Source organism: Leucopleurus acutus, assembly GCF_964270905.1.
Source record: "Leucopleurus acutus genome assembly, chromosome: 7".
NCBI lineage: Eukaryota > Metazoa > Chordata > Mammalia > Artiodactyla > Delphinidae > Leucopleurus > Leucopleurus acutus.
Genome location: NC_139150.1, coordinates 69,146,475 through 69,164,062, shown reverse-complemented (window position 1 = coordinate 69,164,062; position 17,588 = coordinate 69,146,475). Strand labels below are relative to the sequence as shown.

General features: G+C 39.7%; 1 protein-coding gene across 3 annotated transcripts in view; it reads left to right on the top strand.

The window, feature by feature from the left end:
- The window catches only part of MLLT3 (MLLT3 super elongation complex subunit), a gene marked incomplete at its 5' end in the record, with an annotated part of 259,908 nt that extends 242,792 nt beyond the window's left edge, over positions 1-17,116 (top strand). For all 3 annotated transcript variants that reach the window (XM_082843269.1, XM_082843268.1, XM_082843267.1), the window contains 5 exons: positions 497-626; positions 3,228-3,327; positions 8,876-8,947; positions 10,086-10,157; positions 16,948-17,116. In XM_082843269.1, coding sequence (XP_082699395.1) covers positions 497-626; positions 3,228-3,327; positions 8,876-8,947; positions 10,086-10,157; positions 16,948-17,079 — 506 coding nt within the window. In that variant the 3' untranslated portion in view covers positions 17,080-17,116. The remainder of the gene's footprint in view (positions 1-496; positions 627-3,227; positions 3,328-8,875; positions 8,948-10,085; positions 10,158-16,947) is intronic.
- Between the last annotated feature and the right edge of the window lie 472 nt (positions 17,117-17,588).

The window sequence follows — 17,588 nt, the reverse complement described above, 5'->3', positions numbered from 1 at the left end:
CATGGAATTGAAATACTTTATAATCTGAACTTGACTGAAATGCTTGCTTGACCTGAAATTGACCTTGAAATAAAAGGAACAGCTAAACCTTAACAGATCAAAAACTACCACACAAAGGCTGCGCTGCTAAGAACAAGTTACAACCATGGTGATTTATTAGTCTCAACTTTTCAATACACGGATTAACCTAACAAAACATTCAATTTACTAACAGAGCTTTCTTTTTAGGTGTGATTTTTCCTAAGGAAGAAAAATGCATAGAAAAAAATCCCTAGGAAATAGAGATCTTCTAAAGAACATTTTCGGGCATCTGTTATGAAAGCAATAGTGTTTTGGCAGAAGTTGCATTCCAGAAACTACCAAATTGGTCATGTAAATTGTATAAATCTATATGATAGTGGTAATTTTTAACCAGTGCTCTGTGCTGGTGAGCATTCCTCTGTGTCTGATGTGGCTAAGTGTGTTTGATTGCCTGTGGTTCGTTGTCATTACTCAGGTCCTTTAAGGTCTATAATGAAAGATCTGCATTCCGATGACAATGAGGAAGAATCAGATGAGGCAGAGGATAATGACAATGACTCCGAAATGGAGAGACCTGTAAATAGAGGAGGCAGCCGAAGTCGCAGGTGAGTGTCTTGGAAGGAATGAGGTTCCCTGTAATGGAAACATACCTTTTCACTCCGCCTAATAGTATAGCCACAGCAAAAGTGTGCGACGCCAAAAACAATGGCAGTAAATGGTCACATTCATTTTTTAAGTTGCAGTACCTTGGCATGCTTACGCAACTTCTCCAGGGAACTATTTATTCTTTTTTCTCAGAAAGGAGAGGCTTTTCCTCCATAAATTGTATAGGGAAGAAGTCCTATTAGAAGTCTTTGCTCTTCAAAGTAAATGCCAAGGTGGCAGGACTGGCTGCTGAAATTAACTCTGCTTTCATTTGAAGAATTTGTGTAGATCCATTGCTGTAGGTAGCTCAGAATCTGAGGAAATGTGTTTGCTGTTTGTAGTTAGAAATGCATAATTGGCTTCAATGCATTATGTGTGTGACCTAAGTAAAACTAGGATCACCTGTGTGTTTTCCAGAAAATAAATTCCTTTTAAGTGTGCTGACAGTTAGGTTCCTTAAGTAGCTTTAATGCGGTGAGGCATAATTCTACATTATAAGATGGTAATTCATGTCACTTATAATTAATAGTCAACTTGAAATTGCCTTGAGGATTTTATTTCTTTATCATGAGGAAAACAAATAGGCATGCTTACTTTAATGCGTTTTGAGTAGAAAAAGTATGGATCTATTTGAACTTAAAAATTACATTTATAATTATTGCGTTAAATCTTTTCCCATTATCTGTTACCCTAAAATTCCTATAAAGAGTGCGATCTTAACCCATACTGGACAGACCATATGTTGCTAATTGGTGATGCCTTTGTGTCCTTTGAGAAGAGGCTCCTTAGAGTATATGCCCTATCAAATCTCTCAGCGATTCTTCCTTATGGCCGTACTCAATATCTCTTTCTCCGCCTTGTCTCCCAAACTCACCCATCTGTATTCCTTTTAAATAGGAGAAAATAAGGAACCTTATGGCCTTGGCCTTATAATATTTCCCTTTAGAAGTCTTTAATCTGACAAGAAGGAAACTGATAGGGCAAAAAAAGCCTAAAAATGGACTGAAACTTGTAGGTGAGGAGCGTCTTTATAACAACCAACATCCTGACCACTGGCTGCTCTTACGTGTAGCTGGTGAAAAATGCATGACGCTTAGACATTTACTTAGACACTTTCCCAAGTTATTGTTACATAGAAGATCTCCATATTCTGTGATGAGCTGGGGCCTGCCCCCTTCCTGCTCCATCCCCTGAATCAATACAGGTCAGATGATACACGTTTGTGAGTTGGCCGATGTGACGCACAGTTGTTGGAAAGGCTTTTCTCCCCTCCTGACATGTGCTGTTAGCACAGTCCCCACCAGCATAACATTTGATCTTCATTGCACTTGTGAAGTCTCAACTGTTTAATCAGTTTAAATACTCAGCCTCCACTTCAGTCAAGAAGCATTTTAAAGCAGTGCTTCAACTGAACACTTCATTAATGCAATTTAGTTAAGAAAAAGAAGTTCCATCAGTTTTTGCTAAAAGGATGTCTCAGTGTATCCTTTTCATTTCCTGTCTTGTATCTTGTCTCTCTGAATATATTATAGAGCTGGAATGTGATTGCCTATTTAGAGCAAAAGAAAAACTATCCTGATTTCTAAAGCATCTTCTGTTTCTGAGAAGAATATTATATTAGGTTACTATATAACCAAGGAGAGGGAGCAAACACTGAAGGGTATTTCTAAAAGAGGGCATACATTCAACAGAGTAGAATGAAGAAATATCTCCTATTCTGGCTAAAAGAAAATTCCATTTTGTTCTGAAAAGGAAAAAATTGGGGAGGAGGTGATATTTTTATTGTCTTTCATTGTTGAAAGATATTGCATTTTTCTAAAGCAGTTATCCCAAACGTGCTGTCTCTTCATGTTGCTGTGGTGTATTTACAATGACTTGTTGTGTCAGAACTAGGGTCAGCTTTGCATCATTACACTATGGAAATGATTGGTGATGGGTCTATCGTATTGGGCTTCACACATCCCATCCTCAGATGTCACCCTGAGCTGTCAGTCCTGCAGGGCTCTAGTCCGCATTCTTCTTAGCAGTTATTTCCATTCCTGCAGCCTGTATTTTAGCCATATTTGTAAAAATTTCACCTGTAGCAAATAGGCTGGGGGAAAGGAGGAAAAGGTAGTAACCTGTGAACTGTCTAATTTTGCTAACCTGCAAGCTTGGGTGACATGCTTATGATAGTAGGTGGATGGAGCTGGAACAGGGAGATGAATGAATAAATGAAGCCAGTAAGATATACTGGCTGGGCACCAGCTTCAGGTCCCATTGCTTGGGTGTGAATCCTATAACCTCCACTCTTACCTCTGTGACGCTAGGTGAGTGGCCTAGTCTTTCTAGGTCTCAGTTTCCTCATCTGTGAAATGGGGATTAGTAAATGAGAAGTAGTGGATAAAACACTTGACCCTATTCCAGATACAAAGTAAAACGCCAATACATGGTAGCGGTTATATGAGTTAAGACAAGTTCACAGTGACTAGTGTTGGGATTCCTTACTCTCTGCGCTTAATTCTTTGGATATTTCAGGAACTGTCTGTAATGATGCCTATGACTTCTCTGTTTCTTTTCAGAGTTAGCTTAAGTGATGGCAGTGATAGTGAAAGCAGTTCTGCTTCCTCACCCCTACATCACGAACCGCCACCACCCTTATTAAAAACCAACAACAACCAGGTAAGTTGCTGGGTTTGCACTTCTCAAGATTCTGCAGAACTAGAGGTTGATCATTTTTACTAAGCACGCAAAACTTTTCACCCCTTGAGTTTTAAACAAAGTTCCTCTTGATAGCAAATAAGTGGGAATCTACAGCCTTAGGAGTAAACATAGTTAGGGTAAAAGAACTTCTGTTGTCATGAAAAGTATGTTCCATTGGATGGGTTCATTAATTAGATGCAGGACGGGATGGTGACAAAAAGTGTTGCCCATTTATTCCTGATTTCTGTATATTTTTCCCCTCAGTTGTAAGTAGGCTGTTAAGTGAATAAGAAAGAATATGACTTTTGGAGCTAATATAAAGCCTGGTTCTTTGTTTTACTAATTTACAGTAATTTATTAGTGGGAAAATAACTTCTGACTTATCCTCAGTTTCCTCATTTGTAAATGGGGATATTAATATCTACCTTGCTGGTTACTGGGAGGATGACAAAAAATATATGTAAAGGGCGTGAGGCATTGTTCATACCTTCTTGGCAAACAGTTGATGATAGATGGTTATTATTATAGGTGTTCTGCCTCTGTGTGCACATCCAGGAAAAAGGATTATCACTTGGGATTGTAAGGAATAGTTTATAAAATACACAGTAAACAGTGGTCATTATCATTGCTGTTATAAATCAAGGTAAAGGAAAGCTTGTGAATTTGATGATCAACTCAGAATATAGTTATTTGGATAAGGTCTAGGCAGAACTTCAAAAGCTGTGATGAAGAGCTTTTGTTCAACAAATGATTATTTTAAATACTTGCTAAAATAAACTATTTTCAAGTATTGTAAAACCGTCTTTATGCATTGCGTTGATACTCTATTACCATGTTATTCTTTGTTTAGACAGATTCCACATGACCTCTACAATAATTGCTTAATTCGAGTTACTGTATGAATGTTAACTTGAAAATAAAGGAAATGTGGTTTTGTAAAATTATTCTGTTTCACAGGTGTCCTACCTGTGATTTTAAATACACTTGCCCTTGAATTTGTGATCTTTGTTTTATGGGGAAACTGTGATTTTATAGCCGAAGCCTTTTTCATTTTAAATTTTGTGTAAAGCATAAGCAAAAATCTCTCAAAATTTAAAATTCCTCATTTATACAGTTTATCTACAACTTAAAGCCTGCATTATTAAGTAGAAATAATATCAGTGTTCTTTACCTCACCAGTTACAGTTCAACTGCAATTTCTTTGTGACTGCAGGCCCAACCTCATCATCCATTACAGACTGGCCATTCAAGGAGGTGTGCATTCTTCTTCCTTATCCTAACTCCCCGAAGTCCATGTGCTTCCCCACCTCCAGTGCCAGCCATGCCCTTGGCCCAGCCAGCTTTCACTTCCAGTGTGGCTCCAAGTCAGGCGTTTCAGGGGAAAGTGAGGGCAATGGGTATAACCATCACTGCCACTCAGTTGAGAAGAGCCCGGGGCTGGCTAAACTAGGTTACTTGGGTTTCTTATGTTTATAAGTGTGTGCTTCAGTATGAGCTGGCAGAAGAATAGCATTCAGACCTCGAGTATATTTTTATATCCAGTTCAAACCTATATAGGCCTAATTTCTGCTTCCAGTGGGTGGCATATTAAAATTAGTGTACTTCCTGGGCAGTGGCAGTGCCAGGAGTGAAGGGCATTAGGGTGTGCTTTTGTACCCCACAGTAGTCTCCTTCAGCATATTTTCCAGTCAGAGTTAAGACTCTGCTTGCTAAATAAATGCAGCTCCAACAAGCCCCCATCTTGCCCTGCAGACAGAAGTGCCCCTAATCCCTTCCTGACGGGCAGTCTTGAGCTGGCCCTGGTTTCAGGGAAAGGTTTAGAGTCTTTGTCAGACTTTTTTTTTATTAACCTGTCTAGCAGAATGAAAACAAAAATAAATGGTATCATCTATCTAGAAAGGGTAAAAATTACTTTATCCGATTAAATAGCATACCACTAGTTCCTTGGCATATGTTTATTTGACAAATGTAGCTTCACACATGTGAATCATCAATCTGTCAGGAATACTCAGTTATATGTCATTTTCTCCATACACCTATAAGCATAATAAGGAGGTCCATATGCTTTCACTTTTAACTAGTTTAGGGTAGGAAATAAATGTACCACAGGATGCTTTCCTCCTTGGACCTATGTCTTAGAACTGGAGTGTGTTTTTTAGGGGTGTGTGTGTGTGTGTGTGAGATAGCGATGATGACGATGATCTGAAATTTCACATAAAATAGATGAGAACATACTGGGAAGGCCAAGCTGTGACATGGGAAGACTCTTGAGTTTTCTTCTTCCATATCCCTTGGCTGTTCTCTGTCTGTAGGTTGATAATGGTCTCTCAAGTTTCTGTAAATTATCAGACAAAGCTGTGTTTTCCTTACCTTTTCGCAGTCTTCTAGGGACTAGGGAAGAGAGAAAGTGCTAATTGAGTCAAACATTTTCTAACTCTTGGAAAAAAGTGAGCAGAGAGAGAGCCACATGTCAACAAAGCAAGTAATTAACCTGAGTATTGTTAGGAGCTACTAGTGATCCTTAACATGAAAGACCCATCAGTAGAGAATCCATCTGCTGAATAATTGAGTTGTCAGTCCTCACAAAGGAATACAGAAAAATAATAATCTTGAAATTTTGACTCTCAAGCCATATCCTCAGATTAAGGAGAGAAGTGCAACTCATCACAGTTCTATTTTCAGAGACTACCACGTGCATAAATGGTGCATCTCAGCAGTCTGGGTGGCTTTTTCTTCCCATACAGCTTAATAGGAAATAATAGTGCTGTGCCATTTTAACCAAAGTTTTTTGTTTTTTGTTTTTTTAACTTCAAACCTTGTTATGTGAATTTCAAACAAAATCAAAATTCCAGATCCTTTTTGGCTCAAAGTGTAGAAGGGAGGGAGGTGAGGGGGCCTTAAAGGAAGGAAGCGATCCATGGGACCTGAGTTAATATTCAGAATATGATAAATCACTTATCAGCCTGCAAGGCATGTTGAATGAAATAAAAGAGTCTATCCAGTTAAACTGGTTTGAAATCAGCCCGTGGAAGACAAGGTGCCGTACTTTTCTATTCTGGAGTCGTTTCCTTAAAGATAAGAAATGATCATAAATAAAACAATTGTCTTCAGCATGGCTCAGCTCTCAGAATGAGGTTTTGACAAAGCTGTTTATTTTGGAGCAGGGAGAGATCAAAGCAGGAAGATTAACTGAGCCCTCTCTGGGCAGCCACTCAGTAACTCGAGGCGGATCACTGACACCCGGGTCTTTTGTTCCTGCCACTGCAGCTTCAGAAGAAAGAAACTAAGATTTCAATGTATTTGGGCCTTCTGTGCTGTAGCACTCACGGAATGTGTAGGGTGGGACTTCAGCGCCCTGAATGTTCTGTCTATTTTCTGCTTTGAAGAGAAGGTGGTGGAACTCTCTCAACCTAGTTAACAGCTCTATATGGCAAATAGAGAGTTCTCAGTCACTTGGCCCCCAGAGGGCAATGACTCGGGGGCCTGGAATGGAGGGGGGCATTCTGGGGTGGGATATGATGGGAACAAAATTCCATTTTCTAATGCACAAGGCAGGCAGGCACTGTTTTTTCCTCTTGCCTGAAATCGCAGCAGATCTGCTCTGCTTGGGCCCAGCCCCAGATCTGAGTTGGTGAGCAGTGCCATCTACTGACCTACTTACTCCTAGGTCTCAGCGCCAGTGTTCCCTTGAGGTCTCATTTTCAACAATAGAGAAGGAAATTCTGAATGTAGTGGAGTGTTTGGTTTCCTTTACAGTGAAGCATGTTAAAAAACTATTGCTTTGCCTCTGTGATTAAGTAATTTCCTTGTGTTGCCAGAAGTATTGTATTTGAAGTTAGCTTGGTCACATTGGTCTTCTGGTTATCTTAATGTTAAAAATGAAGAAATAAAGGCTATTCTCAGGCAAGATTCTGTTAGGAGCTCACTTCTTACTTATACATTTTCCTAAATTCAAAGGAATATGTACCCTTAGAGAAGTATTTGGTCTTTTCTAGAATGTCATCCTCAATAGATAAAATGTTTATTTGTAGTAGAAAATTTTACAGCAGAATGGAAACCTGGATGTTATCTTGTTCATCTCTCTCATTTTATCTCATTTTTTGAGGTTCAGAAATGATGAATGATGGGACTGGTACCTGAACTTGGGTTTCTGAGCCCAATCAATGCTCTTTCTACAAATTAAATTACAAAATAAATGTGAACTCATTTTAAAAATCTTTTTTGTGTTTTGGAAGATGGTAGACCTTTGAACAGAACTGGAGAGTGGTGTGTGTGTGTGTGTGTGTGTGTGTGTGTGTGTGTGTGTGTGTGTTAAAGCAGAAATGGATAAAAAGAAGAGCAGTAGGAATATGAGACTTCTTAAATATCTCCTTTATTTTGCATTTTCTTCCTTAATATTAGCTTCAGGTTATAATAACTCACTTGGTAATGAGGATATAATGAAAAAGACAAATTACTTTGCTTTTTATGTTTCTATACATTTGTAAACACTCATCAAAAATTTCAGTGGTTCTCAACCATTTTAAGCAAGGGCCATTTAAAAATAGTTCCCTCATAATTCTCAATTTTGAAAATTCTAATAAATCAATTGTATTTATTAAGTAATAATTTGTTTCTCCTTTTTATTAATTAGAAACGTAGCTCCCAACAGTCTGAACAGTATGCAAAACTGCTCTTCGTAACCTAAGCTACAATTGGGTCAGATAAAAGGAAAGGCACTTGATATTTATCATGGGCAAACACATCATTTCTTGAAATACAGAAGATAGTCCTAGCTCTTTATTTCTTGAGTGGGAGGATCCCAAGTTGGGAGCAACCAGTGTCACTGATGGCAACCTTCATTTCCAAAGCTGCCTCAGTTTAGTGGATACGAGTGAGTACTTTTTAGAATCTGAAAGTCAGGTACTAAAAAGGGTATTTGAGTGTTTGTCTTATCATCCTTAGTGTAGGGAGCACTGGTAGTCATGCTGAAACAACAGAATGAATAAGAAAAAATTCTTGCCAGAGGGGACTGTAATCCACTACAACTCAGCTGCTGTACATATGTGTGAGAGTGTTGTCACAAAAGAGAAGCAGCCTTGGAAGCTTAGATCAATTTCCTTATCTTCACCTTCTTTTTTTTTTTTTTAAATTCTATTGCCCTGACTCAGCATTTCACATATACGTAATTTATTTTCCCAGAGAAAGTAAGATTAGAGGAGAAGAAAGAAAATGTATGGAGGAGAGATGCTCTTTGGAAAGGGATGTTATTATATGACATTTCATTTTATTTTAACATCTTTATTGGAGTATAATTGCTTTACAATGGTGTGTTAGTTTCTGCTTTATAACAAAGTGAATCAGCTATACATATACATATATCCCCATATCTCCTCCCTCTTACGTCTCGCTCCCACCCTCCCTATCCCACCCCTCCTCGTGGTCACAAAGCACTGTGACATTTCATTCTTAAGTCCCTTCGTTTAGGTGGCTGGTTAGCTAAGAAGTGCTAGAAATCAAATTTAACTGTGTTCTCTTTGGTCCCTAGATTCTTGAAGTGAAAAGTCCAATAAAGCAAAGCAAATCAGATAAGCAAATAAAGAATGGTGAATGTGACAAGGTAGGTGTCCAGTCCATTACTGTGAGTGCTCCAGCACTGACCCTCTTCCGTTTCTTTGTGTTTCCCTTGATCATCCTTGCTGGTTCTCCTTTCGTTTTCTTCATCAGAAACGCCTGAAACCTCCAAATGACAATCACTTCTTCCCAATGCTTTGTAGTTTATTTTCCAAGTCTTGTTTATATCTCCAGTGTTAAGCCTGGCCTTACGCTATCCATGATTGCCAAGGGATTTCAGGCACATTGAATTGGGAGGTGAGAGAATTGTAGTGCAGGTGGAGGGTTAAGGAATCTCAGACTTAAGTGAGCAGGACATCTGATCCCAGTGCAGTGTGTTTTCCCCAAGTGTGCAGTCACGCATCCAAAATCTGACTTCAAGGGCTGTTGGGGGTTTGTGTCTTCACGTGCTTTGCAGGGGCGGGCCTGGCTAATGCTTCACAGACCTTTCTTTTGCCTTCATTGCAAATGGCACTCGGAACATCCAGGCATTTATGCTAACAAAGACCATGAGTCTGAGTATACGGAGGTGCACCTCTGCCTTTTCAGGGGAGCTCTTGACAAAGCAGATGCTAAGGTGGATAGTGACCTCTATTTTTCATAAGACATTCTTCTGTCCTGTTACTTGCTGTTCACTAGCAATGTTAGATATGACCAGGAGGGACCCAAGAGGGCTTTTTTCTTTTCAGTTTGCCCTGACATAATTGATAATGTGCATCAGTACTTCCATATTCAAACTTGGGCTTTTTTCTGTTAAAATGCTTCTAAGATGGAAGAATAGTTAAAAAAAAAAAAGTGTAGACTGTGATAATACATTTAAACTCACAATTTTTCATTGAGTTCCCCTTCTCTCTGTAGAGGCGTTGTTGGGAGAGGGGGAACCTGCTCACTTGAACCTTGTTGAGAGCAAATAAGTGCAAGAATTGCCCTTTTTATCAATAAAAAGCTGGCTTGAAAAGTTAATAGTTGGCCAAGAGAGATTTGGTCTGCAAAGGCCTTGGGCAGTGCATCCACACAGCCTGGGGTAGAGGGTAGTATGTGGAACCTCTAACCACTGCTTGTATGTTCTTATTTGTTTATTCTTTTGTTTTTGAACTGCTTCCTTAAAGTGCTTGTTCTTTGAGGGGGATGCTGTTCTCTTTCAGGCATACCTAGATGAACTGGTAGAGCTTCACAGAAGGTTGATGACGCTGAGGGAAAGACACATTCTTCAGCAGGTGAGAAATGCTTTTTAACACAACCCTTTCCAGAAACATCAAGGCCTAGTTTGTCCTGGGCTAGTGTAATAGCACCTGGAGGCCACGCCAGGTGGCCTTCTGAAAGCCCCACACTCTCAGAACTGGCCCAGTGCCACCTGCAAAGTAGGTTGCGGGGGGTTCATTTCCGAGGCTGCCCAGAAGTCTGCTTTGGGGCTTCCACGGTACGATGAAAACTGGGCACATGGGGAGGTGATGATGCTGGAATATACTGATCCCTCAGCCGTCTGATGCTGTCATGTGGGCTGAGGGAGGGGAAGGTAGGAATGCAGAAACCTTTGGGGCCAGGCTTCTGGTTTCGTGGGAAAACAGTGATAAGAATTGCAGTCAAGTGCTGTAAACATTTGTGATTCAATTTAGTAACCTTTGCCAATGCTATTCTAAGGAAAATAAATATTTTCCTCATTTGTCTTATCTTGTATAACATACATTCTATTATTATGAACTCAACTGTAGAAGACTTGTAGAGTGGGGAAACTTCTATTAGTACGATTTGATGTTTTGAGAAGATAAGAAGGATGGTTTTTAGTTCTCATAGTTACAGCACATGCGTCCATTGCATTAACAGTGGCTATTGATAAAATAATTTTTCTTTAACACCCAAAGAGAAGGTTGGGTTCTAAATTCCAGGGTGCGTTTGTAGATTTTTTTGCTGCTTGAATTTTTTTTTTTTTACTACTTTCAAATGACTTGAAATTAGTACTTAATCTACCCCAGCTGTGTATGGGTTACTTTTTTTTTTAATGTTTAATGGCTGATGGTCACATTTCTATTTTGTGTACATTTTTGCTTAAATCTATAAATACATGCTCTCAAACTTTCCAAGTTCCCTGATTGGTCTGATAAGCTTTTTAACCCTTCTAGAGTTTCAGATTTGAACAAAAGACTATAGACCTATATAATTCTTAATTGGGGATAAGTTGCACTTCTTGCATTTCTATCTCAGTGCGTAATGGGTCGGGGAGCAGGGTTTGAGTGGCTTACCTTAAGACATATCCTAGTATTTTGATAGCATTTTTCTTCAGCTTTCTTCTGTGTAACTGAAAATTGTTCAGCCTGCCACTTACCAATTATTTGGGGCTAATTGCCTGAATGGTGATGGTAAATCTATTAGCTGACTTTCCCATCCTTTCCCGAACACCAGCTCTGAACCACTGTGGAGCAGTTGTCTAATTAAGCTATTACAGCACAAGTTGGGCCCAGATAGTGCGTCTCGTAGGAGAGCGAAACAGATGTTTGGTCAGGGTTGGGACCCCTTCACCAGGAAAGCCAACCAGTGAGTTGAGGATACTAGGCTTTTGAGCAGGGTCTTACCTTGGGGTGTCATTGGCATTCCTAATTTCACACTGTCCTTTATTTTGACCTTTGAAAGACTTGTGAGGGAAGGTGGCTTACTGGAGAATTCCATCGAAGTGGATTATTTTAGTGTTCTAGAGGGAGAGAGTGACATCTATGAATTTTTAACCTGGCATAAAGGCACTCCAGGGCCCACAGCGTTTCACCCTAATTGCATTCCCAGGCCAGTTGAAAGCGCTCAGTCTTTGGCCTTTTGCCTTGTAATGCAGCTGAGACTTGTGATTATGATACCATGATGCATGTCCTGTCACGGTTTACTGCTTAATTAATTCCTATTGTAAAACATAGAACTATTGAGGACTAATGTTATTCTCCACCTTGAGCACTGCTCATCTTGTGGACTGCATTCCACAGAGTCTGTGTATTAGCCACACAGACCCCAGCACCTGAGACAGGATTTCTGGTGAGCTCAGGATCCCATCCCAGGTCTTTTCCTATTAAATACATCCTGTCAAAAAATCTGACCTGACGCTTTTCTTTGGCTCACAAAAGGTGGTTAATATCTTTGTTTTATTCTGGGGACATGCAGTGCTGGCACCCAGCATCTAGATTAATGAACAGAAAGCGCTGGATCAAGAGAGGCTGTGTTCTTAAGGCCCTTTTCTATAAGGTAAAAGTATAGTACAGTAGACACAGTCAAAACCAGAGATGTTCGTACCTCAGACTGACTCATAATTTGATTCTTCTTTAAACCACATGTTCCACATTCATTTGGAAAGGGAGATTGAACACTTCTAAACTCCCTTGGAGTTCCAGCTCTGAGTCTGGATTTGCATCCTCCTTAGGAGAAAAACAAAAAACCTCTGAGGAAAACCAGGGCTTCCTTAGAGGATGGTTCGGCAATTTAGGTAACAGCTATTATACATTTAGAATTTTCTTCAGGGAGTTGGGGAATAAATGGTAGATCAGAGTGTTCTAACAACATGGAAAACTCTCCCTGAGAAGTGTTTTCTCCAGGATGCCTCTTAACCCAGGGTGGGGCACACGCTGTCACACGGTAGACAGGGCTTCCCCATCCATAGCTGGGGCCATTCTCCAGGAAGTCCTGACTTACCCCAGACCTGACTCCCCACCAGACAGAAGCAGTTAAAGCAAAGCTTGTTCATTACTTCCCACTCAGCAAAGAGGCTGCTTCGGGTGGAAAGAATACTGTTTTGTTTTGTTTTTTTAACATAAAAAAGCATAATCAGACTACAATGCATCTGCCTTTTAATAATTTTTATGACTTTTATAACCAGGATTGGGGGAAGGAGCTACAGACTTAACAAGTGGAGCTTACCCTGTTTTAAAAAAAAAAAAAAAAGACCTGCGAGGTACCCCTTCCAAAGCTGACGTGGCAGGAAATAATCCATCACAGATGTTTTCACAACAACCATCATCTGAAGAATGAGTTAAGCAGTATACATACGCCTCCTTTTCCACTACCTATAATATACCATGTGCCCTTGCCTGCTTTCCTTATCTGCGCTCAGTCTGTCTTTTATTATTGCTATAATTTTGGAGTTGGATTCATCATTGCAGTACGATGCAGGGTAACGACACCAAGGTAGAGCCATGGTGCATCAGCAGAGCGGGGATTCCTATAGACAGGCAGCGTGGCGTCCTTCAGGGACCAGCAGGGTGGTGCTTTTAGGCTTTGTGGCTGTGTCATTGCAGTGAAGCACGTTAACGTGGTGTTTCTGATGTTCTGACTCTTTCAGGATTCATGGAAAGGCACCCACATTTATTTTTCTTTATGAAGTCTTTCCTTAATTGAGGGTGTAGGTTCATGCTCTGATAATTCAAATCATTAATGCTGTTCCCATTGGAAATAGTCCTGAACGCCCCATCTGTTGCCACCGCTACTACTTTAAGGCTGTCTCTGCCTCCGCCTTGATGCATTCTTATAAGCTCCCATAAAAATGCAGGGCTCATTTAGTGAGATTGATAAGATCCCCTTCATTTCTTTGCGTGTTGTGGCTGCAGGCGGGCTGGGGGGTGTTGGTTGTGGAGGAGACGCGAGGGCTGTGATTGAATCCCCAGAACCTACAAGGTAGTACAGTGCACGTGAGATGACGGGGCCAAATATCCTAGTGGGCAAATGTGTTTATTTGCTTTAAAACCAAGTGGCCTTTTCTAGAAGGTATTTTTTATTACTCTGTCTTCTGCCTATTGCTAAGTAATTAGTGAGCAACTATATTGAGTCACAGAAATTTATTTTTTTAAAGGGGTGAGTTACCTGCCATTTTCAAGGGAAAATGGAGGGCTGTACTTCTTTATCCCCACATTGTGGTTTTAGTTTGTCATTTCAACCACTTTACTTCAGCTACTGTTCTCCCTGCTTTCTTCCCTCCCTCCTGCAGACTTTTATTATAATTTTTTTTTAATTTCAAGGAGGTCTTTTCTGAGCTTTAGCTTCTGGCATTTTCCCTGCTTCATTTGTTTTAGTGCTAATGAAATGGCTAACAGTCAATGAGGGGCAGAGGAAAAAACACTGGGTCTGAAAATTCATGTGCTATATAGTTACCTCCCAGATAATTAAGGATAAGTTTATGTTTACATGGTAATCATAATCATGTTGCCCTCATCTGTGTAGCAGTTTGCAGTTTATAAAGAAGCTTCATGTTCCATATATTATTTGATCCTCTGAACAACATTGTATGATAGGTAGAACAGGTGGCATTGTCCCCATTTTACAGATGAGGAGACTGAGGCCCAGGGGTTATTGTGTTCTGTCCAATGCCATTCAAATAGTGAGCAGAGTCAGAATTTGATAGCCAAATTCAGGATTCTCTGTTCTGAGTGCTTGGTCATTTACCTACTGACCAGCTAGTTGAGGAGAGGATTCACACTCTGGAATAATTGTCATTTGCTTCCATTGTATAAATTGAAAGGCTATTTGTTTTCATCCCGAAAGAGCTCTCTGAAGAGGCTGTTTGTTTCTATACTGAAGTTTACACATTTTCACTCCGTCTATAGTGTCTCTACACAATGTAGCAAAACAGATAATTTACTCTGGAAAGTACTTTTAATTCAATCGATGTTAAATATGTATTATAGTAAGTATTTGATTGCCTTGAAAGTCTTCTGTTTGTGGACAGAGCTGTGTATGTGTGTTTCTCTATGTATATAGATGTGTGTGGCTGACTTATCTAAAGCTCTGTTTTAACTATTTACTAATAAAGCAAATGAGGGTTCATTTTAGATCTTTTAGTGTTAATAATAAGATCTAGCTTGATAAATTCTTATGTGAATGTCACACTTTAACCATTACTGGGAACACCCCTTCTGATATTCTCCTGATGCGTGTGATAGAACGCTGAGTCCAGTGGTTTAAGCAAGTAAGGCTCCCTCTCCGCCCTGCATCCCCCCCTTCCCCGCCACCCCATATAATAATAAGCCTGGAAGTAAGTGATTCATGGTCAGTGTGGTGGAAAAGATGCTACTGAGGACATAGACTCCTCGCCTTCCTGCTCTGCCATCTTTCACATCTTGCATTCGTCCACTTGAGGGGACGACAACTGCTGCACTTCCAGGATGGCATCTTCATTCCAGACAGGAATGGGCAAAAGCCTCATGCCCATTGTCCATACCCTTTCGAAAATTTTCCTAAAAGGCCAGTGACTTCTGACAAATATACTGTAAATAGCAGTGTCTGCCCAGTGCTGCAAGTGGGTCTCGGAGGCAAGTATATAGCTGGGCATATTGCCACTCCCAGAAAATCAAGCTTCTGCTAGTAAAGAAGAAGGGATAAATGGATATTAGGTAGGCAGTTCGCTGTGTCTGTCATGATTTTGCAATGGGAGTAACTGATTTTGTTATTAAACCCATAGTTATATCTGTAAAAAAAATAGTTCCAGAGGTTGAATAAGGCAATAACAGCTCAGTCTGGAGTTGCACAATTAATTGGATTGAGGTTCACTATGTCTTATGTTTCTGCGGCAAATATGTCAGGAATAGGGAGCACATTTTCTGTTGAGAGCCACTGACCCATAGGGAATAGTTCACAAATTTACTGTTTTTTTTAAAGAAAACTAATTGTAAGAAGAAAAGGTCAAAAGTTTCCATTCTGCTTTTTCAACCGGAAATTAGGTAATCTAAAACTTCATTGAATAAATAATAGGCTGAATAATTAAAAGTATTCCTTTTAAGATGATTGTACTAAAGAGAACAGAAGCATATGATAGAAAAGGAGTAACAGACAACTAAAAATAAGCGAAATGGTTTGCCAGTTGGTTTCTCTGTGCAAATACTTTTTCTTTCACCTTGATGCGGATTTTCCTCTCTCCCCGACAAAGCTTACTAAAATCAACCCCCCTCCATCCCAATTTACTCACAACAAACATACCTAGAACCCATACTATCCAGGCATAGCATCTATTTCTGTCAAAATTGTTAGTAAAATAGGAATAGAAAGACACGTAACATGATAAAAGATTCTTTCAAACCCATAACCAACATCACTGTTAATGTTGAAACCTTAGAGGCATCCTCCCGAAAGCCAGGCAAGACCAATAGTGCCTCTGTCACCACTTTCGTTTATCATATTTCTGGAAGTTGGAGCCAATTCAAGAAATGAGGTATAACTATTCCCAAATGGGGAGACAAAGGCATCCTTTCTTTCTGCAGATGATACTTATCACCCCAGATACTCAAGTGCATAAACTGAACGTGACTAATGGAATGAATATAGATTTTTATTTATTTTTTGTCAAAGCATAACAAGATGTACAGCTAGATGAATTTTAACAAAGTGAATGCATCTTTTGTAATGAGCACCCAAGTCAAGCAACAAAACAGTTCCAGCACCCCAGAAGGCTTCCTTGAGCCCCTTTCTAGTCACTACCCATGATCTTCAGGAGGTGGAAATGTAGACGGTTTTATTCTTTTTCTTTGTGGGTTCTTGAGTTTTCTAAACTTTCAACAGTAATGTAATCAGAAAGAAAAATGATCATTATATATATATGTGTCTGCATGTATGTACTTTTTCTATAAGGAGTTCTGTTATTTCTAGGCTGGAGTTTCCTTTCATCTATTAAGTACAGCCACTGTCCATTGAGTCAGTAACTAATTTTGAAAAGGGGTCTTGAAATTCTATCTCCCACTAGCTACCCATTCTCACTCCCACCCCTATAGTAAAAGGGTCTGTTGATGACTTGGAAGTAGGAATCAGTTTAAAGACTATGAATGAGAACAGGTAGTTTGCTCTCATTGAGAAATTCAAAGGGTTAATATTCCTTTGACCTACCAAATTGGCTAAGAAGTAGTTTGGTGCCATTACCAGTATAGGACCTTCCTGCTATAAATGAGACTATTAATCACTTGGTTCCATATTTGACTCCCTCCATCTCTCTCTCTTTTTGCCTTTTGATGTCTATTGCTTATTGCCTAAACTTTCTCTTATTTACTCCTCTAGATTGTGAACCTTATAGAAGAAACTGGACACTTTCATATCACAAACACAACATTTGATTTTGACCTTTGCTCGCTGGACAAAACCACAGTCCGTAAACTACAGAGTTACCTGGAAACATCTGGAACATCCTGAGGCTACAACAACTGGATGCATCAAAAACTCTGGGTTTTTTTTTGTTTTTTTTTTTGGTTGTGATTTTTTTTTCTTGTTTGTTTATATGGAAACACTCAGAATGATGCAACCAAAAGGGAAAAAATAAAAAGCAAACAACCTTCAGCTTTATTTTTCTTTAAAGCCAGTCATCATCTCTTGATAAAGGAGAGGTTAAGCAAACCAGCCTCAGCGGACCACTCTTCTCTCCAAGGAAATCCCCGGGAAGAGTTAGCCTGGATAGCCTTGAAAACAAACAGATCAAATACAACACGAGAAAACTTAAAGAATGTGTATGGTATCATGTATCTCTCTCTGTGGTGGTTCGTTCCACAGGACGAATGCATATTCAACACACTGCCTTATTACATAACTGATCTATTTATTATCGCATACAGATATTCTAGAGTCGTTGAGGGAATGACACCACAAGACATTCTAAGTACTCGGTCCCGTGGATGCTCTTTCAATGCAGCGCCCTTGCCATCCCA